The 27,088-nt window shown below is 42.2% G+C and overlaps 1 protein-coding gene across 2 annotated transcripts; it reads right to left on the bottom strand.

Annotated features, from left to right (window-relative positions):
* Window positions 1-240: 240 nt before the first annotated feature.
* LOC128709939 (ankyrin-3-like) lies at window positions 241-27,088 on the bottom strand. Of its 2 annotated transcripts, none has more exons than XM_053804974.1 (11): window positions 26,654-27,088; window positions 6,300-6,401; window positions 5,035-5,487; window positions 4,150-4,914; window positions 3,830-4,033; window positions 1,995-2,738; window positions 1,720-1,900; window positions 1,360-1,627; window positions 1,203-1,220; window positions 664-1,049; window positions 241-554 (listed from the first exon to the last, which is right to left on the bottom strand). In XM_053804974.1, the coding sequence occupies exons 1-11, from the start codon at window positions 27,086-27,088 to the stop codon at window positions 241-243; spliced, it is 3,870 nt and encodes a 1,289-aa protein (XP_053660949.1). The 2 variants fall into 2 exon arrangements, with proteins under 2 accessions (XP_053660949.1, XP_053660950.1); XM_053804975.1 differs by lacking the exon at window positions 26,654-27,088 and adding an exon at window positions 10,523-10,546.

The raw sequence follows: 27,088 nt of genomic DNA, 5'->3' as shown, positions 1-27,088 counted from the left end.
TTGTGTGTAAAAGGTTGAGCAAACCGATTTAAATTGAAAGTAAACATGTACATGGAGATAATAGAGCATTCATCCCCGGTTTACGCCATTTCGACCGATGTGTGGGTGTGTGTATCATTGTAACATTTGTCGCCTGTTTCGTTGAGTGTAAGCACGCGAAGCGTAAGCTTTCGATTGTTTTTGACCAGTAACCAGTCACCCCGGTAGGTGCAAAATGAACGATGCCGTTCATGCATCCGTTTACCAGATCAACGAGAAACGTTTCTTCTTCGGCACGTGGTTGACGCTTATCTTTCGCAACTTATCCGGTGCGACACCTTTGCGTGGTTTGAACAGATTTACCTGTAGCCCAACTTTGATCTTTTTCGTCAGTGCACCCTGCGGGAAGACGGCCTGAACCTGCGGTACAACCGTGCTCGACACCATGCCACCTTCCGGTCCGATGGCGTGCACCTCCTGACGGATGCGCGAAATCACCGCAAAGTACTGAGGGAAGTCGTACGTCACGAAACGACAGATACGTCCACCTCCCAGCTCGTCCAGCTGTGCCAGATCTGAAACGATATAGCAACATCCGTTAGCCGACCATTTACCCGGACGGGATACCTCTCGGTGGCAAGCGTCCTTCGGTACCGTATGCTTCTATCGGTGCCTCATTATTACCTTCCGGTTCGAAACATTCGTTCAGCACATCATGAATGATTTCATCCGACATGTCGATGTTGTGCTCACGCCAAGTTTCTCCATTATCCGAACGAAGAATAACGATTTCACGCTCCTTGCCGCGCAGTGATGCAAAGTGTGGAACCTCCATGATGACGGGTCCCAGAAACTTTGCACTGACGGGACCGAGTTCCAGCACGCGGCTTGCCAGGGCTTCTCCTTCCATCAGTGGCGGCGGATGCATGGTCCGCTGAGGCTTCACATAACGACAGGTAATGCGTGTTGGTTGTGCCGCAGACCGGGCCGGAACGATAATACGCACGCCACTGTGGCGACAGCCTCGCATGGCTCCGCCGCGTGCATCAACCAGGAAGGACACTAAGAAGCTACAGAAATGACAAAAGCAAAGATAACCACACTCTGTTAGCGACTGTGATCAACTAAATTGAATGGTTTTTTCCACTTAATCTACTTTGTATTAGCTAATAAATTGTACAAAAAACCACAAATCCTATCTTGTAACAGAATACAAAACTTACTTCTTCCAGTGGAGTTTTCTGTGAAAAGTTGCAATGTACATTTATAACATCCATTCGCCGCGTAGAGTTAGTGGGTAAGCAGAAAAGTAAATGTAATTGTATGTGATTAGTTGATGACCGGTTAGTAGCTCACGAATACCCACAGCACCAGACTTACCCGACGTGTGAATGGCGCTCAATATTGATGTTGTCCGTAAAGTCGGTCGCCGAGATGCCGGACTGTACCATCGACGCATGCTGCGGACTAATCGAATCTTCCAGCGCCGTTGGCGGGAACTGATGCGAATCGGTACTCTGAACCATCTTGTTAGAGTCCATTCGCTCGTCACGGGTCACGTCGATCGGCAGCGAATCATCACCCAGGGATTTCATCTCATCGACCGTCAAATAGCGATACGGTTGATCAGATAGTACAGTATCTTCACCTGCAGATAAAATACAACGATAGTAAATGAGCATGAAATTTGGTTGCATACATTGTTGTAATATCGTTGCAGAATCCCAGCAGAAACCGTACCTCCTTCCTCTTCCGAGTCCGACATGAAGGTTTCGTGCATTGCTTCCGGTGCGACGACACGGTACTTCTCTTCAGATGGTGGTTGTTCGGGCGTAGCCTTCGAATCCGTCACCGACTTCAGCGAATCGAGCACACTAATGTAGCCCAACTTTTGTGCAATCTTCAGCGAAGTTTGTCCATTCTGTTTGAAGAATGTATGAACCGATGTGAGCGAAAATACATAATCAAAGTCTATGGCATTTACAAACATCTCAGGTGATTGTTCTTCTACTTACATTGGTAATAGCGTTTGGATCAGCGTTATTCTCCAGCAAAATGTTAACAATGTGGCAGTGTCCTTGCTGCGAAGCTTGATGCAATGGCGTATAGCCGATGCCAGTGGAAGTATTAACATCCACATTCTGCTCAATCAGATAGCGTACCATGTTAGCCTGCCCAAAGTGCGAAGCGACGTGCAGGGGCGTATAGCCTGCTTTGGTGGCCGCCTGCATGTTGGCACCATGCTTTACCAGCACCTGTGCAACGCTGACCCGATCCTCCTGCGCACACAGATGCATCGGCGTCAATCCGTTCCGGGCTTGATGGTCCGGGTTGGCCTTGTGTTCCAGCAGCAGGCCAGACATCTCGGTATGTCCTTCCTGTGCACTCAGGTGCAACGGCGTAAAGCCAGCCTTACTTTCCGCGTTGGCCTGCGCCTCGTACTTCAGCAGCGTGTTCGCAATGTCTATTTGGTTCTTACGCGCCGCAATATGTAATGGCGTGTGACCGTTCTTTGCAGTGGCATGCGGGCTGGCACCCTTCTCCAGCAGCAGCATAGCAACGTTCTGATGATCGTAGTGGCTGGCGACGTGCAATGGCGTTACGCCGTTCTTGCCCTGTGCGTCTACCGGTGCGTTCTTCTCCAGCAGCAGCTCTGCTACCTTCATGTGACCGTACTTGGCGGTCAGATGCAATGGTGTAAAGCCCTTCTTGGTGGTCGCATCGATCTGCGCACCGTTGTTCAGCAAAACGCCAGCAACCTGTGATGAAGAGTGGGGAATAGTTAAGATTTTGGGACACACCAATGTCATTCCTTCGATCTTGCACCTGCACCCTGAATGCACCCTACACCCACGGAGGACTGATGCGTGTTCAGCATTGAACGTGGGCTAGTTCTGCATTCTGTCGAACGCGGTGTAAAAATGTAATGCAAACAGTAAACACATTAGGCATTCGAAAACAAGCGGTTATTGAATCAAACAAACGTTACGTAAAACGTTAACCAACAGAACGATAGTAATTCAAACTCAAACAGAACAAAGAAAACAGGGGTAAACAGAAACGAAACATAACACTACACTCGCTATACCTGCCTGGTGGTGTGCTAGACGATTCGCCCAAAACCAAAAACAAACCTGCATCTTACGCTCAACACACTTTTGTTCTTTTCAACGGTCATTGTAACGAAAGTCGAAACGTGTTCCTGTTCCTTCTTTTTTTTTTGAAACTCGTAACAGAAACATACAAAACAAAATAACGAAAGAAATAATCACGTAAAATATAATAATGGCTCTCGGGGTTTGCCTTGGTTGTGTTACCCAATGGCGGAAAATTACCTCAAAACTTACACTTTATTCCACATCTTTCAATAATACGACAAAATAATAATAACTATAATAACCGGAGATACTTAAAATAAAGAAAAAAAACTTCTTAACCAGCAATGGACAGATACACCTATTACTAAGTCGTTTTATACCTCGCTCATAGCGGTCGTTGTGCGATTGCGTTTCGTTCGATATGTTTACTAGCTAAGTCATTTTGGGTGCTGTAGCTTACTGTACGCACCATTAACCTTCCAGATGTGATATGTTGGGTAAGCTTGTAGCTTCTACTTGTATGTACAATCAGTGTGTCTGTAAGCGCATTTGCCTACCCTGTAATTCCCTTGGGGCACCTTGTTACTGTGTACCAACTGCTGTCTAGTGGCCTGCACAATCGAATCATACTGACTCGAATGTCTTTTCGTCCCTGTCTAAATGAAATACTCCTGGTGCCGTATCCAGAACAGTTGCATCAGGTAGACCGTGTCTATGTGATCCATTAGCTTTTTAGCAACAAGATTCTTTACCTCATCCTGGCCCTCTTTGGCAGCAATATGCAGTGCCGTGTACATATCCTTGGTGACGGCATCGACCTGGGCACCGTGCTGTAGGAGCAGCATCACGATATCGACGTTACCAAGGCGCGATGCAATGTGCAGCGGTGTTTGCTGTTCTCTAGCGCGTGCATCGACTTGCGCCCCGTTGCGTAGCAAAATGCGAATAATATCGGTCTGGAACAACAAAACAGATGATGTACGGTTCAGTACTCGATTTTCAGATACCGGACTTCAGTTCCTGGTCGTGTCCCACCCATTCATCCCGAGTACCATATATCCCTAACGCTTACCTGATTGGCTCTGGCCGCAAGATGCAATGGAGTTTCACCACGCACCGTCGGTACATCGGGGCTGGCATCGTGTTGCAGCAGATAGATGACAATGTTCATGCATCCCATGAACGAAGCCACATGCAGCGGCGTTAAACCGCTCTCGGTTGTGGCGCTAATGCTGGCACCGTGCTTCAGCAAAAGCTCCACCACCTTGATCCTATTTTTCTTGCAGGCAATGTGCAACGGCGTGAACCCGTTCAGGGCACGTGCATTGGCATCGGCATTGCGATCGAGCAGCAGCTTCGCAACACGCACATGGCCACAGTGAGCCGCTACGTGTAGAGCCGTTAAATAGTCCACCGTAACTTCATCCACCGGCGCGCGATGGTAGAGCAGAATGCGGGCAGCGTCCACGTGCTCGCCCTGTGCGGCCATGTGAAGCGGTGCCAGCCCGTTCTTCGTCTTCGAGCTGATGGGGGCGCCACGTTCGAGCAGCATGTCTACCACCTGTTCGTGCCCGGAGCGTGCAGCACAGTGAAGCGGCGTAAGGCCGTCTCGTGTCTTGCTTTCGATGTTGGCGCCTTTCTCGAGCAGCAGCGCCACCATGTTGGTTTTGCCCCATTTGGCAGCCACGTGCAGTGGGCTGATATTATGCTTGGCGGCGTAGTTCACATCCGCTCCCTTCTGGATGAGCAGATTCGCCATGGCCTCGTTCCCGTAATGCGATGCAATGTGCAGGGGAGTAAATCCCGACTTTGAGGTTACGTCAGGATTATGATCATTCTGCAGACAAGACAAGCGTACAAACACATTATGCTACAGACTCCATCCCTCAGATTGCAGGAGTATTGATGTGTAAATTTGATACTTCGATATCGATTCTGACAAAAATACAGTACATACCTCTAGCAGCAATGTTGCAGCCTTCACGTCATCCTTCTTAGCGGCAATGTGCAGTGCGGGTAAACGCACCTTACCTCTGGTGTCGCTTTCCAGCAGTACTGCCACCACCTTATCGTGTCCCTGCTGCATGGCGACAGCCAGCGGCGTAAACCCGTCCTCGGTGGCAAGGCTCTGGTTGGCACCGTTCGACAACAGCAGCCGCACGACCGAGTCATGGTTCTCCTGAGCTGCCATGTACAGCGGCGTGAAGCCATTCTGCGACTGCACGTTAACGGAAGCATTGTGCTTGATCAGCAGCTTCACCACGTCCTCCTGACCGGCCAGCGAAGCGATATGAAGCGCAGTGTTGCCCTTCTTCGTGGCAGCATCGACTGTGGCACCGCGAGCCAACAGTTCCGTCACCACAGCAACATGCCCATCCTTCGACGCGAGATGCAGTGCGTTCAAGCCATTCTGTTGTGCAACATTTATGAAATGAAACGAAACCAAATGGAAAAGAAACAGCTCACAATCACAATCTTTGCAATCGAACCAATTCACTTTCAACTCCAATCCCACCCCCACGTTTACTCGCGTGCCGCTATTTACTGTTCACATTACAAGCAACAAAAGAAAAAAAGGATGTCCGCGCATAAGTAGGCAAGTTGTTGATTCTAAATAAAACCGTAACCACCACTATCTTCTGTCAGCGCGCCTATAATCACATCACACCACCCACACCGCCTTGTTGCCGATGACTTTCACTTTCACGAGAATTCAACATTGAACCATAACCTAACACACGCGTACACTACACCGCGTTTCCTGATAGACGCTTGGCTATCTCGTGTCTAGTATTTATGGGAGTCAGACAACGGCCACCTCCACCACCACCACCACTGTATTTCCCGATTCGGCAAACAACATCGCGGGAACTGAACCACACGCAGGACCAAACCGAAGGATAGCACGGCCATGCGCAGTGAGTTGTACTTCGAAAATGGAAATTGAACTGTCACTTTCCCCTCTTTGCAAACGCGGCGTCGAGCGGCCTACGGGCATGCGCGGCCAAATGGTTACCGTACGGAATTATAACTTATTGCGAAAAAATGCCATACACCGGCGGCGAACGAAGCGCGACATCTAGCGGCAACTTTCGGTATTATCAAAAGGTATTATCGTTTTGCACTATTCGCATCTACAACTCCAGATATGCAAAGTAGCGCTGCACTATTTCGCAATGCTCTGTAAAGGTTGTCGCTGAAGTTTATGGCACAGTAACTTACCGCATTGCAAGTATTGATGTCAATGTTATTCTTTAAGTGTTCCAACACTTTCTCCAGGTTGCCTGCTCTTGCAGCACGCAAGAACGATGTGTTTCCATCAGACTGTAACGAGTTAAATAAAAATATATACCATTAATAAATTGCTATGAAGAGCTGCTTGGTACAGCACAATGATGCGCTTGCTGCTGCCTTCATTCATCAACGAGCTTAAAATGTATTGAAATAATATAACATATTGTTTGATAATAAGATACCATCACAGTCACGAGGGATGAATGCAACTATTCTAAACTTCATAAATCACTATCATTGCTTCGAAAACGTTCAGCAGCCACAATGAATTTTCTTAAATTGTATCCTATTGCTGTTGACACTAAAGCTGGATAAACTGCACAATAAATACGTTGTAGAATATTTCACATCAATGGTTCAGAATCACAGTTCTCGGATGCGCGTATTCATCAATCTCCGAAGGCTTCCAATTACCGAATGGGCCAGGGCCCGTTCAGGTTGTAGCAACAAGCAGACTGTACTCGCTCGTGCCCACTCGGCCAGAGGCATTTTCCCAGCGTCAAAGGCACAACGGAATCGATCCGGGCCTATGTCATAATGCAGTATACCTTACGTTTGTTTGTTTTTTGCTTCCCTCGAACGAAATTTACGTACCCAACACCAGTAAGACCTTCAAAATTGCCTTCAATCCGTGCATGAAGCGTACGGCAGAAAGCGTAAGAAACAAAAAGCGAAAGAAAAGTACATCTTTTCGAGCCCAAAATGACTATATTTCGGTGGATCTGACACGTCGTCAGATTGGCTTCGTTCACCATTCGCCTTGTATGCCATCGTCATCAAATGGGACCGGCAGAGAGTAGTTCTCCCTTGATGGAACGGTACATCATTACATCATGCTACCACACATCATGATACACATACTGTTGTCATAGACAACACTCATTCCAGCAGCCAGGCAGTCTGGCGATGGAGCATACCTTACCAAGTTGTCCGGATGTCCGGACAGGATACGAACGTGAAGCATTTTTTTCATAGGCGTAGGCAATTGCTCTGATAAAGCATAACTAAAAATGCTGCCAAAGGTCATTCGTACACAGCTGGAAAACTTCTCGCACAAGGAAACAACACGGCCCACTGTACTGCTGTGTCAGCATGAAAGAAACTTTATTGCGACACATTAAAAACTGGCTAAGTAGCTCTACTAAAGGGCACTATTGATCGCCTGAAAAGAAGCACACATCTACAGGACTAGTTGGCAAGACTTTCAACATTTTTATTCCGCTTCCATCACGCAATCGCATCTGCGTTTGTTGGCAAAATTATTCATTGGAGTGCTTTTTTTCTTTTGGCGTCTCTTTTGCAACAAACAGCATAAAACGCAGTACAGTTATAAATGAGCCAAATTATGGGAGTTCTTTCTCGGATTGTACGTTGAAGTTAGCAGCAGCAGCAGCAGCAACATTTGGCCAATTGCCAACAATGTTACGAACTGACTAATGGACAAACGGACGACCGTTTGGTGAGTTTTTGCTAATCAATGAATTTCATCACGCACTAGCACCATTTTCGTACGATCTACGGTGGCTTGTATTCGTTATATTTTGTTGTGCTGCAATAGAACAATCAAATGCAGTTTTTTTGGACCAACGTCAAACCAGCACTTTGTGTGCATGTTAAATCTAGTCTAAAACGAAAATAATAACCAAATATTTACAGTATAAATAATACTGTGCACATAAGAAACCATCCTTTGCAGCTTGAATTGAAAATGACATATTGAATAAAAAATATTGGCGACGGTCTTCACACGACAGGCCCGGCCCAAAATCCGATCCGAACCAATCCCCCGTATCAAGGACTGACTATCCGGCTGCGTGGGAAAAATTAAGTCTAGTAAGCCAGAAAAAAACCAGGCATGACCAAGAAGATTGTTACCCCAAGAAGAGAGAACGAAATGTTTTCTAACCAAATAATTTAACTGTAACATTGTAGCATTGCCAAGGCAAAAAATGATAAAATGCTGGGAGCAACAGATAATATAGAAAATTGAAACATATAAAACGTCAATTACTCAGTTGTGGTAAATGGACCGAATGTAGAACGAATCTATTCAAATGTGCGGGTTAAATGACACATTCCGGTAGTGCAGTGGTATTGGCACCGTACCGTCGCACGGTATGATTAGTTCAAATTTAATCAAATCACGGTATGATTGAATTAATCAAGGTAAACCAAAAATAGTAGTCTAAGATCTCTAGGTAGTAGTGCCGCAAAGCATATATGTATGAGAGTAACTTTAACATTGTTTTAAAGTACAAGGTTAAGGCAGGTAAAGTTTATTAATCTTTTTAAATAGATTTAAAAAGAGCTTTACCCTTGTAGTACTTTTTTTCTAATCAAACTTTTGTTATACACAGTAAACAATTTGGCATACTAGTGTCTCGTTTTTTTACTACTGCCGAATAAACCGAAGTGAATAATCGCCAATCCAACTGTAAGTCCATTAGGCGATGTGATCCTTAATTTACTATTTTTATATGACGAATATACTCACAAGGATAAGAAAGTACGCTAACGAACTATCTGGAACAAAAAAGGTGCAATTTCATAAGAATTATATGCCCATCTAAAAACGTGAAAGGTCGCACTGTTTATTCCACCCATCATACCATTATTGATTGCAGCAAATCCCGTGAATTACTGCCCATTAGGTAACACACAGTCTGTAACCATGTCTCCACACGGGTGTAGCAACACTTTCAACCCCATCCGTCATGAAAGCGACCGCACCCAAACATTATTAGCTCTCGGTTGAGAAAACCCAAACAATACCACCTCGGAAACATTCAGTTACGCCTAACGCGGCAAGCCCACGGACATGCGGGTGTCTCGGTTACAAAGGTTAAACGGTGGTTGGAACCGCGTTGCGCGAATGTCAAATTACCATATCGTACGTATGGCAATTTCCACACATACACCCGCCGGCATACCGTGATTGATGATCTTTGGCGACTAGTTGCGGACGGTTTGGAAAGGACATACATTTTTTTTTCATCGTCTCACTCCTTCATATTTGCGAAACGAAAGTCTCGGTCGTGCGAGTCGGATTATGCACGGTATTTGGCCATTCTTTTTACATCCGTATAATCGATACCGTAGCCCAGATGCGGACACCGAGCGGACAAATAAACCGAATATCTCCACCATATCCCGCTGAGTACGATTACACGACCCAACGGAAAGTCCTTGAAATCTTCAACACGGTAAATTTACTCCTATCATACACGAGGGTCTGCCATTTTGGAGTTCTGTCTGAAATGGCACAAAAGCGCCTCCGGTGGCATGTGTGTATGGGTGTACGTCCTTTTTCCTGACAAACGTGACACTGTGTGCGTGTCAGTTCCGGCCGTCCAGTTAAACTACAGTGCCCGTGGAAAACCGTCGCTTGTGTGTGTGTGTGTAAGGTTGTGTTAGCCAAGCAGCAGCTATACCGCTTGGTTGGGCCCTTTCGATTTCCCTTCGCTTTTCATTTGCTTCTATTTATTTCCGGCGTGTTTTCCTGCTGTGCAAACAACGATTGAACAAAAGCGGAAAGCCGTGTCGTACGAACTTTGCCGGACATGCCCTGGCAGTCGTCTAGGGGTGTCAAGTGGCTGCCCAGAAATCTACCACCCTATTCGGGGGTTTTCTTTTCGTGCGAGATGTGGTTGCGTTATCCTTTTTTTTCTCTCGCTGCCATCCTTGTCATACTATCGCATTTTCTGCTTTCCGTGCTTAATCTTTCTCTCTCCTTTTTCCGTTTTCTCTCTCTCTCTCTCTTTCTTTTTCTCTTTTTCTATCTACTGTGTCTTACGCTTGTTTTCTCTTTCACTCAAGAATGAATATGCACAACACACGCAAACACAACCACCAACAGCAGCATACCGACGACCATGGTAGAATATCGATCGCTCTGCGGCATCGATGGCTTAATTTCTGGGAGCAAATTTTTGTATTCTACATTGTTTATCTCAATCTTTTAACAAACCTATTCAATTGTGTGTTATTGGGGCCACAAATATTTTACAAAATTGAAGGCAAAGTTTGCGAAGATTGGTTATTTGAAGATATTTTATAGTTTAAAAGAGTAAAACGGCTGACAAACACCATTTCCACAACAAATCACGGTGGATATCCAAAAGAAAACTACATTCCAGTAGGCTTACACTTACCTGTGTACCATTTTCAGTGACCATTGCAAAACAGGTCCCTCGTTTCGATCGATTAAGCTAGAACCGGTAGCAAACCTTCCCGTGCTGCTCTGCAGTGTCCTGCATAAACACTTACACGATGCACCTTCTATCTAGCTATCAAATGCAGCACGAAGGGCGCAAGGGAGGGGTTTGTCTTCTCTTTTTCGTTCAAGTTAATTCTACCAGCAATCGGGGACACTTGAAATCATAGGGCTGTGGCTACCCACTTCTAGAACACAGCACACGTCATACACGCCGTTCGAGGTACGGTGCGGACACTCACGGTAAGTCCGTACTTGGGGCCACTGTTGAACTTGTTACCACTAAGCAAACCCACGGTTCGAACGATTGCATAATATTTCAAGCACACCCTGATGAATGTGGAGCAAAATATGGCACTGTCCTATATATTTCGTTAGCAGAAGACGTATTGCTGCGCGTTGTGCTTGGGTTGTAATTTTGTTGTTGCAACGTTTTCACTATAACTATTTTATTAACTACAGCTCTACTACTGTATCGAGAAAAAAGGAAGAAATTCGTTTGCAATTAAACACACCAATTACTATGCTGAATATGGTTGAAATTCTGCATCCCAAGCAGGACTGACTGACTGCTTGCAAATCTGTTGAAAGCCACGATCAAAATGGCCGCAAATTTTTGCTCTTCTCCAATCTAAGCACTGCCGACACGAATGAAATTGTCCCGTAGGATAAGGAGAAAAGAGGGGATTGGAAAAGAAGAGCAGTCCCACCCCAATGTATCCGCACTGAGGTATGATTTTCTCGACAAAAAAAAAGACACGGTGAAAAATTGTACGGAATGTAAGGAAACGATTTATGGCTGAAAAGCTAAAGGAAGCCAACTCTTATCGCGGAAATGCAACGCCGTGAGCAATTTCTTCCGTTTTACCGTAAAATCTTAGCCCTTTAATTTTTGCACCCAACCAGCCTTCTTTGCGCTTTGTACTGCTTTGCGGGTGTGCAGTTGAGCGAGACAGAACTATTGCTAGCTATCACACTCTATCCTCCCTAGCTCACTGGGATTCTTTTGATCGAAGTTGTGTTCACAATAGGTCGCGCTTATCCGATTCGACGGTTACTCTTAGACTGAATGAAAATCCTTCAAAACCGCACAGGATATAGCGAATTTCTCCACCGCACAGGACGAACAGGTACGGCAGGACACGCGTCTGCGCGTCCGAATGTGCTATGTTCGAAAAACCGAACCCGTAACATGTTGGCGCTCCGCGCTGCTTCCCGTTTCGAAAACGCTCCTCCACCCTTGCCGCGAGTGCTTGGAGGACACTGTGTCAACGATGGCGTTGCGGCGTTTATTGCCGGCTTTCTGCACCTGACAGAACGTAAACAGATTGGTTCGTCCTCACAAACACTAACACGTGCGGGACCGAACAAGCTTACCAATACGACCAACACGGGGCTCCGTGACTTCTTCAAGGTGGTGTGCGCATCCTTCCAGACACGTGTTCACAGAGCGAATGTATTGTAGGGGTGCGCTTTTTGAATGCATTCCACACCCACGGGGTGTCCACCCTTCACGGTTGGTTTGCCATGGCACTGCGTCGGGGTCTTGGTTGTGCATTGTGTTGTTGTTTTTGGTTTCCCTTCTTGCCGAAGCCTGAAACCGGGAACGCAGGAACCGGAACGTTCCGCAGCAGTAAGGGTGCGAGTAATGGGACCGGATACGCAGATACTGCAAGGGGTGTTGCAGTGCTAACGTGACATCATCGTGCGGACGTGCTGGCCGGATCTGATTCATTCGTACGTATATGGGTAATAAAACCGTCCGGGGCACAATCTGCGGATCGAACAGTACGGATTGACGAATGGTGCCCGTGAATGGTGTATTTCGTTCATTAAAATGGCACACTCTTTTACAAATTATTGGTATATTGAAGGTACTTATTCCATACAAGACTAATTGAGTTGTTCTTCATTGGTTCCTAACAATAAGATTTCATTGTGGCACGAACCCCCGGTACTGGTGGTAAAGAGAATCAATGTTTGAATAATCGAAGGAAGAAGCAATTCATTACAAGGATTTTGCCTGACGGCTAGAGGATACTCATATAAAAAAGTGATTTGTTTGAAAGGCTACGTATTAAAGGGGTTGCTAATGACCTTCGTCAAGCATTGCTAATGACCTACGCGATGATTTACACGTGACAATTTTTATCCAATGTTAAATTTACCCAGCTATAATATAGGAAGTATTATTTTGCAGAAATTTGTACGCCATAAAATAATAATGTACTATATTATTTCGTTAAACGTAAGCATTAAAAATTTATCTAATGTAAGACATCTGATAAATATATGCGGGACAATGGAATCAATTTTCCATACGAGTGTCCCTGCCATCTAGACGCGTATCCAGCTAAGCTTTGTAATTTGCAATTATTTTATTGTGTACAGACATAAAATGGTAATGTTATCTCTTAACTAAGACGCAACTAATCATTAATTAATCTTATCAATCACTAAGAAATCAGACAAACAACTGGGCTCAACTGGATTTCTCGAGCTACAAGTGGCACACCAGTGAAAAAAGACGAATCCACCAAATAAATCCAATACGGTATTCAGAACATCTTCTCCTCTTGAAGAAAGGACAGAGCATCCTACAGTAGTCTAGTATCGCTTATACAACGGCATACGTGACCATAAAGTGCCCCAGAGGCTATCTGAAGATCGAGGGTGAAAGTGATTACGTCGTTCATCCGGGAGGTCAGAGCAACCGATGAAATGATGAAGAAACACTTGGACTGGATGGACATTTTTATTCCTATATATTATTCGTGCCGGGCCGCATCTGAACAACAGCTGTACTGTGACCACAATAATGAAAAGCCCGCTTCGGTCCGACTAAGTCCGCCGTCGCAATCCTAATGGATGACAAAGCCACTTTGATTCAGGAAGACAACTTCTTGCGCGGGGCCATACACTTCACCTAGAAGCTAAGTGTTGTAGACTCCAAGACTACCTTCGCGAAAATGGTCTGTGTGTGGATAACGATCCACATAAAAGAAAATTCTCTTTAATTCAAAACCCGCGGTAATTTGAGATATGGTCACAAAGTGTCTTCCAAAGCAAGTTGTTACTTTCATACGTATTTATGACCCAAGAGATTATGTTTACTTCGGAATTATATGGCCTCGTTCTTCATGCAAAGAAATTGCTGCAAGATATGCGCTATTTAAAGATAAGCACCAACTCTCTTAACAATCAAGTTATTTTAAAGTAAAACTGAAAAGACAGTCAATCGCCAAGACCTCGAAAAAACTGAACTGAAATCTCACATTCAAGTTTTAAGTAACCTTTGTTTCGGTTCCGAGTAGCTGGCGCAAGGCAGTCCGATAGGATATTGTGGCAAGTTTTAAGGACTTATTAATTCTAACATACTTAATTGCTTTATCAATGGTTGTTCCAAATGATATTTTTTTAACGTTTTATCATCACTTTATTGAATTGTAACGTTTTTGTTTTGTTTTTTTTTTTTATTTTAAATTTAATTTAATTTGGGATCGTGGATTTTGTAAAATTAATTTTTTTTTACGATTCGATACATGAAAACACTTTAATTTCAACTGTATAATAAGTAAATGTTTGCCAAAAATGTGCTGGAACAAACAAAAACCTTGACCTCGTGCGAAACTTTGCGATGAAATACTGTCGAACTTAGAAAGGACAAGTAAAGTTATGTTCCAAGCAGGCAAGCACCCACGGACGAACTGGGCCTTCTTCCAATAATCATTCGTCAGTGACGGCCTCAGGAGACACATTGCCAGCGTTAGCATCATTATTTATGATCATGGATCCCTGCGTAACTATACGTTAGTGATAATGGACTGCCAAATTATATTCAAGTGGGCAATATCATTTGACGCAACTGTTTGGCAAAAAAACGGACAGACCATCGGAATGTGCGTCTTAAATACACGTTTATAAAAGCAACAATTTCAATGAATAATAAAACATATTTTTGTTAAAGAAGACAAATTGATAAGATTGCAATAAGGTAAATAAATTTTGAACAATGGAACAATTGATTGATATAAATGAATTTCTTTAGTATTACTGCAAGTACTATAAACATAATGCTATAAAAAGTAGCCCAAACAAATGGGCTATTGAAGATCTTATAATACGTGTAGGCTTAATTATTTAACGAATTTCTTAACAATTATTATATGTATAGTGAACCAAATCCAAAAAAATGGCCTCTCTTACAAAGGCAATGGCTAATCAATTGTCAAGATTACATTATATAAAAATTATCCTGAGTTCATTTTCTCATACGTGAAATATTAATACTACAGAACGCATTATACCGCAGAATGCAACTACAGAACCCGCCCATTTTTTTTGTACCACGTCAACCACGAATGTTTTTGCTCATCATTTTTAACATGTCTTGTCTTTTATTAAGCCGCAGCTGGATAGTCACTCCTTTGAATGGGGAAAACACAGGGCGAATTTTATTATCAGTCGTTTCGCGAGAAAACTTTATACCGCTAATACCACCTGTATTCCATTTATTTATCCCTTGGACCATTGCTAGCTATTTGATACTTTAGTGAAAAGGAATATTTCAAGTATTTGGTGAACATATCACTTGTGTAACAAAGACATGTCATAAAAAAACATATACAGGCAGTCCCCGGATATACAATTTTAGATGACCACTAATCGATCGATGACTAATTAATCGTAGAAAATCCGCGTATCTCTAATTTTCGCATAGTTCGAATCCGGGAGCAAAATGGTTTTTACTCGCAAGTTCTAAAGTCGACTTCTTTCTTTTTTCTTTATATATTCAGCATTTAAGGCAACTATTCGTACGAAAACGTTAATCAAAGTAAAAACAAATTATCTTTCTTTCACTTTTATGTTTTGATTTTGTGCTATAAGTAATGCCATCGGTCAAATTTAAAAATAACCGTGTATCTCCAAATTCGCGTGCAAGTGGTACCACGTATCTCGGTGACTATTTGTTTTATAATCCTCTCTGCAACTGTTAGTTATTTTGGTAACTTTTGCAATAATAAAAATTGTTAAATAAAATTGGTGTTATGCTTTATGATTTTCAAAACAAACTCTACAACACTTTAAACTATTACGAATATGTCCTGAATGTTGCTCGCAATAAATATTTGTCTTCAAAGAATTTGCTATAACCCTACAATATAAACCTTCATGAGCATGTGAATGGTTTATTTTTATTTGAGAGGAACGGTCAGGTCTGCATGGGAATTTTGAATTTAATGTCATTAGGCCACATATTATACATAATGTCATTAGGCCACATAGCTCTTTTGTTGAAGAAAGAAATATAAGCAATTATCCTTTTTATTGTATAACTAAAAAGCATTGCTAAATATTCGCTTTGTTGTTCAAATCGCACAAGAAAAATAGGATTATCGCTGACCTTTCCACACATGCACTCTATCGAAATTACCGCAACTCACCACCCTAAACGCTCCGCTGCCCGCAGAACAGCCAAGGGCCTACCCTTCAACGATTTCAAGCGCCATACACGATATGTATGCCACCCAGCAGGAACTCAAACAAGTCAAGCACAACATAAATAGCACTTCAGGGTGAATACAGAAGCCAGAACTGCCCCAGCATGATCCCGTTCCGTCGTTTCACCCTGATGCCACTTGGTACGGTGGCGTAAAATTTTCAAGGCGGCCGTATACAGACACACACACATCGGAGTACGTTAGCTATGGGACCGAAAATTGTTCTACGCTCGATGTGCTAGCAGACATTAGAAAGCAGAAATAACTCATAAAAATAACACCCAACTTACACCAAGGCTTTGTAGTGATGGAAATCGCTTCTTTAGTGTCAGCATGGTTTTAATCGGTTGATTCTATTCCTTTCGTTGATCCTTCTTTGCTAGGGGTGACGATTTATTTACACAGTTATATCACTTCTTTACTTTCACCGTTTTGTTACACTTGCTCCCACTGGCACTTGTCTCACTATCTAAAGGATTCTCGCTTCACTGTGAAATAGTACTCCATTAATGCTACGATACGATCTATCATGTAAAGCACTCTTCACCACAATGACACTTTATAGAATAAAATATTTTCACTCAAAAAACCACAACTTGTTGTTCAGAGAGGGCAAATTTCCGTTCTAGGCACTTTCGATTTGCTCTCTTCAACACACATTAAACACGTTTACTTACAGCTGTCTACACACGAATGAAATGAAACGCTCTGATGTGCGATGAGCGATCAAGTCCTCAGACAACCCGGTACGATCGTTGGAAAATTCTGCCTCAAACTACCCCAACTCAACTCCCGTGACACGGATTATGGTTTGTGTTTGTTGTTGTGCAGTTAGCGTAATGAACGTGAAAAGCGTGTCGATGCTTGCGTGAATCAAACCAAAAGAAATACCCCAACCGCCCCCAGACGATGCCCCCTTTAGTCGGCCAATTTCGGTACAGACAGCCATTTTCATCATGCCGCAACAGTTGACGTACGTTTTGCCAACTGCTTCTCGTACACAAATATACAAGTTTTCTCCCTAGGAACGCGTCCGTGCGAGTGTACGGAAATGAACTCTAGACCACGATCCCAGACGTGCCGGGTGTTTGGTGGAAAGCGACAGCTAAAAATAGTAAGAGTAAAGTGATGCGCAACGAACGCAGCCAGGCGGACAGCAACAGGTCTTTGGTGGTAATAAAATAATGAAAATTGGTCAAATATCGGTAGGCTGATGGAAACCCCATAAATAGCTACGTTCCTCTTAATCGACCCCACTCGTGAGTTTATCGTAGTTTCGTGCCTAGAATTACTTTTCATACAGAAAACTAACCCCGTTACAACAAACGTGCTAGCAACATCCGTCTGTCTTACAGCAAGCTCGGTTTGTTGTGTTTGGGAATGTGTGATCCTGAACCAAACACCGTTTACCAAAAGATCACGTTTTCAAAACCTGTGCCTGTTGTTATTTTAGTATTAATTTGAATATTTTCAATTTTCTGGTTATCTGGTAAAATTTTAACCAAACCTTTCTAATACTCCTTATAGCTTAATATTAAAATATATTAAATTAGAAATATAATTTCGGCGTTTATGTGTCCACCAGGATAATGAGTCCGTGAGTGGTTTAGAAGTGCAACCTGCAGCAGGCCAAGACCGCAAAGCGGATGTAACGCCGGAAGAAAGTCATATAGTTTCGATGCAAACCTTCGGACAATAAAAATAAATAAAAAAACCTTTATTTACTAAGCTTATTTCATTTTCAAGCTAGGATAAGCTGACTGTTGGGAGAAGGAAATGTCTTGAAAAAACTAAAGTTACCATTAGTTATAAGCAATGGGGTGGCCCGGTGGCATGAGGGTAGTTGCACCGGTCTTCACACTAACGGATCAGACCTAAATCCCATCCGGACAAATCCCCCGTACGCAGGACTAACCTTCCAGTTACGGATAAATAAAGTCACAGAAAGCCAGAAATGGGCAGGCCTTGACCTATTGAGGTTGTTGTGCCGATAAAGAAGAAGAAGAAGTTAAAAGCAATATGGCCTTACCATTCGTTTTGAATATATAACAAAGTTCTACTTGCTAACAATTCCAGTTCCAATAGAAACATACATCGTGATTAATAAAATCGAATACACCTTCAAAACACGAATTAAAAAAAATGATAGTATTCTTTTGTTCCCGTTTTTTATCCACAACTGTCAACTGTTTTTATTGGCATATGTTGAACATTATCTTTTATTTTTATCTTTCGTACTTTATACTATTTCACGAGCTTCATACGTTGCTCGTGCCAGAATTTCTTGCTTGGCAAATTGGCCTTTGTTTTGCTCGTTGAGAATCGACATCATACAGAAGCAAATAAAAAGTCGATAGGAATCAAATCCGGGGAGCTGGGAGCTCCTCAAAGCTCCATAAAATTTTGTCTAATAAGTCCAAACCATATCCGGATTTTTTATTTGAAAAAAAAACGAATGCTTGACCCTCGAGGAAACCAAACGAGGAAAATTATTGCTCGGCTCAACCTCCTTACGCTGATCGCTCCGAAAGACCAACAACTGACAGAACACCATGCACAATTTAATGCGAATATGTGTAGTTAAAACTTAAAACAATATCAAATCAGAATATCTACATGGCGCAACAAATAATGACGTATATGCATTGACGATGCACATGTGAATTCGAACTGATTGATTACGGTGTACATAGACAAGTTTGATATTTTGATGCTTCTACTGATTTTGATGTTTATTTGATGTTTTAATGTTTGGATGGTCAAATGTTTTAATAATAATTTCGATCCTTTTTCGATGTCCGCTACATGGACTGCGTATAATACGGATTTGAAACACTTAAATCTTGAATTACATTATACATCAGTACTATGCACATTAAAAACACACCAGAAGCGCCATTATTAGATAAGCAAATACAAAACTGTACACCCTCTCGCATCGTAACTTGTTTCGTTGTCATCGTTAGCGCTATGCTCATAATCACCCGACTTCGATTAGGATGGACGAAATAAAAAAAAAACATTAAACTAGAGGGCATGGTACCGCCACTGGATATAATTACGTTTCGCTCGTTTCCTGCCACAGCATCAACGCGCATAAATATCAATCCACACCGTGCCTGGCACTAAAAGCGACCGACATGCACACACGGGTAAAAGCACTTACCCATCAGCCGAAAGGATATTGAGTGAGTAGTGGAAATGTATGTACCGGCGTGAGTAGGAACATTTTTCAGGCGAGACCGTGCGAGGCGTGTTTGTGGCATTTTTTATACCTTTGTATACTATGGTCCTTTGCCACGGGATGCTGATGGAAGCAAATTTTACTGCATTTTGAATTTACTATATCTTTCCAGACCGTCCCATGGAGTAATCTTACGAACCACGGTAAGCAGCCCGACGAGTGCAAAGGAAAAGCAAAATGAGCTTTTCCATCCCCACATGAAAAAAAAAACACACATACACACACTCTACGCAGATAACATCCTTCGTGCTTAACCGGTTCCGAGGTCAAAGACCATTAAACAGTTTAACCCGTTCCTTGCCAAACGGATGGAACCATTTATATATTAGTCCCACACTACGTTTCACGCTACACCCAGTGCCCGATGCTTTTATGCTTTGAGTGTGAGATGATCTTTCATTTTTACCTCTTCATCGTTCCTAAACGACTGAAGAAAATATTGCACATTCACAAGGCAAAATGGAGGATGACCAGGATTACAAAAAAAAAACTCATTCACTAACACACAATCATAAAGGATAAATGCTTCATCTCACACTGGATGCTATGGGATAAGGAAGTGGTCTACCGCACAGGAAGCTCAATAGACCCTTTTAGCTGTTTTGGCCCTTTTAGGCTCTAGCGCGTTAGTTTGTCTTTTGTTTTATTCATCAGAATTTCCCACCAGGACGATTTGTGTTGCTTTTGCTTGTTGAAAACATTTACACAACCACGACGTTAATATTTAAAGACCGTGTCTCGCCCACATTGTGAGTTAGATTTTCTTCAACGTGCACACATTCCGCTTTATACCGTGGGGAGCAGAATATTTGATTTATGTTGATTTTATATCAACACCAGTCCTTCCGTTTTGTTAAATAGCGTTTACAGATGTTTGCATAACAAAACCCAACGGCATCAAATCGGTGCATTCATGTTACATATTTGAACAAGCACCAATCCATTCACGCTTTATCGCCGACTGAATGCACTTGTACACTCGCACTGAAGTCATACGCCCGTATTGATCGCTACGGATGTTGATTTAACTAAACGCTTTCCGTAATAATCTTTCTCACCAACGGACAGACGGAGCGTTGATCGTGATGACGAAACGAACGAAAACAGGTCACTGTCACTCACGAACGACGGACTTTACGATGTGCGCCCCTTCATCACACGTTAGCGGAGTGACATTCATCCACGAATTAAAATTTGCACTATTTTTGGCACCGAGCAGATGAAAACCAGCGCTGAACTCGCTGTACCCACACAGCTGCTTGTTGCTGCTCTGCATCGCTAAAAATTGCGATACGAACGGTGGCGTCACTGAGCACCAGTAAGATATGTCCCGGGGATGGAAATTCTACTGAGCACTGAACGATTCGTGCTCTTGTTTGCTTACGCGATGAAGTGGAAGAGGTGATCTGTTGCAATCGTACGAGTAACTCAATACTATCCGATCGAATGCGTTTGTCAATCCCCACCCAGCATTATTTTCCACTCTTCCAGATGCAAACTAAGAGAAATTCTACATTCTTCTCTATGACGTGCCATGACTATAGTAAGAACCGCAACAAAACAGCAAAAATCCAATAATATAACTGAATGGCTATCCTTACTGCTTCCCCTGCCGTCCGAAACAAATGCCACATTACAATGCTACTTGAAGGTGATGATGATGCTATGGAGCAAGTGGAAACTACATTACTGATACGAACTGCATTCCCGATTCATACGAAGCTTTGCGTTACGGGCCGATGGATGACGTGCTTGATTGGTTTGCCAACCATTCAACCAACAGTTTACGAGTAAATCAAGGAATTAAGACGAGTGTGTAGCGGTAGATAGTACACGCTGTTATGTACTCCGTATACTAATGTAATTTACCAGTTATACCAACTCGTACTCACTCTTTATGAGGTAAGTAACCGAATTTCACATGTTTTCATGTACACATACATGAAGAAAACATGAATATTTTTTTCAATATGAATTTGAGCTTTTAATGTTTTCCTTCTATAATAATCTTAAATGTATTAGGAAATTGGTTTAACAGTTAGCGCCACCTATTGGCAGGTAGCAAAACTATAAACATTCTATACTAGAGCAGCGTACAAATGCGTAGAAAGTTTACAGTTGATAATTAGAAAACTTTTAACATTAATAGAAAACCTTACCCCCAAGAAAACTAATATACGATAACATCGCTTGTTTGTTAACATGGCCAATAATGTTAAAATGTTTTATAAATGTTTTATTTTTTAAAGAACAAATTAACATGAAAGAACATGCTTTAAATGGTCATTTACTGCTTCACAGCTTGAATTTACAAATGTTATAACTCAAAACCACTTCTAGTTTTGTCGGTACTAAGTTACTATTGTTAAAACCATAATTAGATTTCAACAAAAAATATGTTTTATTAATTAAGTAATTATTATTATTCTACATCTCGATCTATTTTAAGGTCTAAAGTCATGCAAACCGCACATAGACTAATATATGAACATAACATGATAGCAATATCATTAATTTAATCAATTATTGTTAAACAAGATAGTCAAAAGTATTTTTGCATTAAATTAAATCATTAATTTTGGGAGCAGGTACCCTTTCACATTGCGGTAGAAAATGTCTCCTAATTAATGTGAATTGTATCATACGTTAAGATTCCAATAGATTAAAGAAAAAAAGCCTAACCGTTCATCTTGGAGATAATAAAACATTAAACTAATGAATATTTAATGCACTCAATGTTAGAGTAGGAATTGTGATCCAACCAATGTTAATTGAATCCTTTATTTTTTTTCTTTTTTTTTCTTTAGAACAGCTTGGCCGTATCGACTTATTTTACCACGTAGCCGGATAGTCAGTCCTTGCTACGGGGGATTGGCCCGGATGGGATTTTTGACCGGTCCGTTTGTGTGAAGACCGGCGCCGCTACCATCATGCCACCGGGCCGCCCAATTGCATCTTTTATGAAGTTACCAATAATTACAAGTATTACGGACTATTTTTTTTAGTTATTTACTATACCACATGACAGACATGATCATACCAAACTAAATTTAAACCTCATCCACTTTGCAAGTCACCCTATTCGAATTACGCTACAAAGAAAATAATTAAATTTCTGCTTCCATTAAAATTGTGCATTAATTTGTGGTCAATTTGGGCGCAAGTTGAACATTTCTGCTTGATCCCCAAAACAGAAACACCACACAACAACGTTACGTGATACGTTGACCTATCAAAGCGTATTAGGTTCGTGTGGCTGGTGCCAAGTTTGACGCAGAATCTGCACCATCAACCAAGGCCGCCAATAACCCTTTTGTGGTATGCATCAGTGTTACATAATATTTGCCATTTAGTAGACCCGGATCCTAGCTTACACAATCCACCCAACACGCGGTTCAAGTACATCCTTCCCATCGTGCCCATCGCGAAAACTTCACTGCCTCCACAAATAGTAGTGGGCGAGGTCATGCCTTCTCTTATCTAGTTCCGCCACTCCTACATCAACCGGACCGGAAACGATAAACGACCTCTGCAAAGTGACGACCACTGCAACGTCTACACCATCGGTCGCATATGCCCACTGTTGGCCACTGCTTCCTTTCACCATTCAACCATCCTGCTGAAGCATATAAATTGTGTCACAGACGCGCTGCTGGTGCACTTCCGTTGCGCTCAAGTCCAAAAAGGTAGGTCACGTGTGTTCGGCTGTTCTACATTGCTTTAAAAAAAGAAATGAAAGCACATAACAAATGGTGCTTTCAGCCGCACCGCACGGTAACACCTGCAACCTGATCTACGCCCATCAAATGGAACGAACAGGCGACAGCAAAACCGATCAGCTGTGAAGCGTTTCGCTCAGATTCCATATCGAGCTGTACATGGCGCCGGTTGTCAAGACATTCGAAAGATAGATCTTCCTTGAAGTATCTTCTTCTCCCAGCTGTTCTCTTTTACATGCGACATTGTTGCTCATGAATACGTCTTCATTATCCCACTATTTCGCAACAACTAGTGTCAGCAAGCCATACATGTGAGTCTATGGCGACACACATGTAGACGCATGGCAAGTGCTTTTTTATCCTTCATAGCACGATCAACTTTGAACAATCCGATCCTCGTCCGTAATCGTGGTACAAACAAAACCAAATCTTGGCACCGTGTTTTCTGTTTGTAGAAAACTTACGAAAACATAATTCTGTTTGGCAATGTGTCAACAAATTTTACCGCACAAAATACAAAGTACGCTCTTTTTTCGACATAATTAGAGCTATGGACAATAGCATGGACAAGTTTACTCACAACTAGTTTGCCAAAAAGCTAAAGTTCAACGTTCAGCACAAAGAAAGCCAAACGTAAAGCTTCCTTTTCTGGTTATGTAATTTTTATCCGTTTTTTTTTTTACTGATTTGATGCTTCCGTTTTTGTTTTGTTGGCCAATTTCGAACGTTTATCATCTTGTTATGAATTCCAGCAGCATTCGCTTCGGAACGTGATTGCGCTTGTGTGCTTAGTAGCGTTGATTTACGTGTAGCAGCAGTTTTTTTTTATTTACGCCTAGTATTGTAACTGTTTCTCCTAGTACTACGAGTTACGTGGATCTTCCCAATGGTGCTCTTATGTTTATTTATGTGGCAGATCATTTGGATGCGGCTGTTTCAAGTAAGCAGTTAATTTTGTTTGCCTAACTCAATTGATTCACCATTTTATGTACATAATGCATAACACGTTTGTATATCACGGTATATGCTAAAATCATATATTTACAAAATATGCTGATCAATTTCAATGTTCATTAAAATGTATGTAACGGAAATAAATTTATATAAATGATGTTTTTGCTGCTAACAAAGTATTGCAAACGTGGAGCTAATGTTACGAGCCATCAAGATATTAATAAGCACCTGTAGAAGCTGTCAATTCGTTTACCACAGCAAAGAAATTTAGTATTGCTTAGTACATGCCATACAACAGCATATTATTCTTGACAGTTTGTATATATGTTAACATTCATCGTTATCTGGTTTCACATTGATCTTATTTCGGCTCGAAACTCGTTAACCCTTTGCCGGCCGGCTATTTTCGCCTGTTGGTCAACAGCAACACGCCAAATACTAATTTACTCCAAATCGATACCCTTTTTCTCGATGCTACTCGAGAAATTTTCCGAAAGGGTAATATGCTAACTATGTGCTATACGCACGCAAAAACCACTTTTACCTCAACTGTCCAGCAGGCAATGTAAACGCGAATGCTTTTAGGTTTGATACGGCCATCCGAAACACGCGTGATACAACCTATTGCAACGCAGCATTCAACAGAATTGTGGCCATAATTTACTGCGCACGAAAACCAAACACTAAAGTTCCACGATTTCCCCACGGTAATCGTGTGCCGCACGCTAACCAACTTACAACTCTTTTGGCTTTTGGTAAAAAAATGAGGTTAACTAACTTGCAAGCGAAGAAGGAAGCGATTGCTTCGGTTTTGGTGGAGCTCCAAGGAATTTGCACGGTACATTGAGCGGGGCGGCAAACATTTTTTAAAACTTTTTAATAGCATTTGTCATTGTGCAGTTTTTCACTAGCTGTAGTTTTATGCTTATATTGAGACGGAATAAATCGGCGAAATATAGAACGTCTATGAAATGAATGCATTCGAATGTAAATGAGTGAATTACATTGTTAATTACCATTCCCATTGCCATTACCAATTGTTCAGCCCATGTTCGAATAATCTTACTGCGTAGAATTACGTATATTAGTAGCGAAGAGATAATCTAGATCGAAATTATTACGTAATTGGGTTGAGATTTTTTTTCCATAACTAAACAAATTTAAAATGTTTGTAAACCCCAGTCGAGACCCCGCTCGACAATACGGCAACCGTAATACTTGAAATAAATAAATAAAAATAAATGAACAAATTTTAAACTTTCTGAAGGCTTAAACACCCTATAAGTAGTAGTTTAATAAAGGTGGCTTAAAATAAAAGCTCAAGATTCGCTCAAAACCAAACCAAGTTCGATCGATTCAATCCGTTCCTCAACTTCCCTTGTCACCACTTGTTATATAACCAAATAATGTTTGTTATGGGAAATGATGGCCTATCATAGCCCAGTGGCATGATGGTAGCGGCGCCGGTCTTCACACGAACGGACCAGACCAAAATCCCCCACAGCAATGACGGACTATCCTGTAAGTAGTAGTTTAATAAAGGTGGCTTAAAATAAAAGCTCAAGATTCGCTCAAAACCAAACCAAGTTCGATCGATTCAATCCGTTCCTCAACTTCCCTTGTCACCACTTGTTATATAACCAAATAATGTTAGTTATGGGAAATGATGGCCTATCCTAGCCCAGTGGCATGATGGTAGCGGCGCCGGTCTTCACACGAACGGACCAGACCAAAATCCCCCACAGCAATGACGGACTATCCTGCTATGTGGAGAAATATGAAAAAATATAAAACTATAATTGGAATCTTAGTGTATGATTGTTGACAAAATTACATTATTTAATCCCAAAAGCGTAATACATTGCTGAGCTTATGTAAACCTCGAATAGAATCCAATTCGACTCGAGAAAGGCAGAAAGACTCCTCATCTGCTTCAACATGTTCTAGTTTAACGTGAAGAGAATCCCGAAAATGAACTAATGTTGCCACGCGTTAACCCTGTTATGGCACCGTTTGCAACACGCACACAGGGAGTTCAAGTTCAAGTGGAAAAGTTGGAATCGGTTTTGGTTGTTATACACATTGCAATGAAATGTTTCGTGTTAGATTTGGATTCTTTTCCACTTTCTAGAACATTCCAGAACTACCTCCAAATATTTTAGTTCCACTTGATAATTATATAGAAATGAGTTCAACAATACCGCTTGAATTCGAATAGAACCATTGTGATGGATAAAAACCATTCAAAATCAAACATTAGCGCTACAGAAAGTCTTAGGAAAAAAGACATGAACATTTTTGAGCAAACTAAAGGGGAATAGTAGTATTTAACACGTTCAGCGCCGCATCACCCAAATTTGGGTGTTGCCTTATGGAAATCGCTTTGAACGATTTTGGCACGGCGTGGAACGTGTTAAGAGGAACGAAAATCTAAATTTTATTTAAGCAATTCCTATGACTGCTTTACTGCTCTTCCACAATCGATGTTTATATCACACGCAGCAAAGATATCAAAGGCTCACCCTTGTATATATAAACACTTTGCACTGGTTCAATGCAAACAAAGTCTCGTCCACAACATCAAACTCATTCAATACTGAAAAGGTTACGGCCCGCAATTGATTCTACATGAAAGATATACTTATACTTACACCAGAATGATGATGTCCGTGACTGTGGCCATGATGGTGCTGCTGGTAGTGCTGGTAATGTAACGGTGCGTGCTGATAGTATCCTTCCACATGCTGATAGTGGGGATGCGGCTGATGATGCTGATGGTGGTGATGTTCGTCCGCCTTCGGTGACAGCGGCAGATGCGTCGGGGCCTTGTGGCCGGACGATCCCTTGGTATTCGATATTTCCCGGCTAGCACTGTGGACGAGCGTGGTCTGGGCGTGATGGTGCCCATGCCCATGCACATGCCCGTGACTATGGCCATGATGGGTAGGCGGTGATGGCATATTATGCCCACTATGAGGCAGATGGGACGTATGGGGCACCCCCACTTGATGCCCATGATGATGCGGTACGTGCCCTTGTGAGGCTTCAATCAGCGTCGGCTGAATGTGTGTCACAAATTGGGCCAT

Source organism: Anopheles marshallii, chromosome 2 (genome assembly GCF_943734725.1).
Source record: "Anopheles marshallii chromosome 2, idAnoMarsDA_429_01, whole genome shotgun sequence".
Taxonomy (NCBI): Eukaryota; Metazoa; Arthropoda; class Insecta; order Diptera; family Culicidae; genus Anopheles; species Anopheles marshallii.
Note: the sequence above shows the minus strand (reverse complement) of the source record. Positions and strands in the feature narration are given on the sequence as shown.

Bases quoted from the DNA above. Each gene is read 5' to 3' on its own strand.
- LOC128709939 (XM_053804974.1), bottom strand. From the start codon at position 27,088: ATGGCCCAATTTGTGACACACATTCAGCCGACGCTGATTGAAGCCTCA. The intron at 4,915-5,034 runs GTATGTACTGTA...TCTTGTCTGCAG, and splicing joins CTGCAACATTGCTGCTAGAG to AATGATCATAATCCTGACGT. The intron at 2,739-3,829 runs GTAAAGAATCTT...TCTTCATCACAG, and splicing joins CCAAAGAGGGCCAGGATGAG to GTTGCTGGCGTTTTGCTGAA.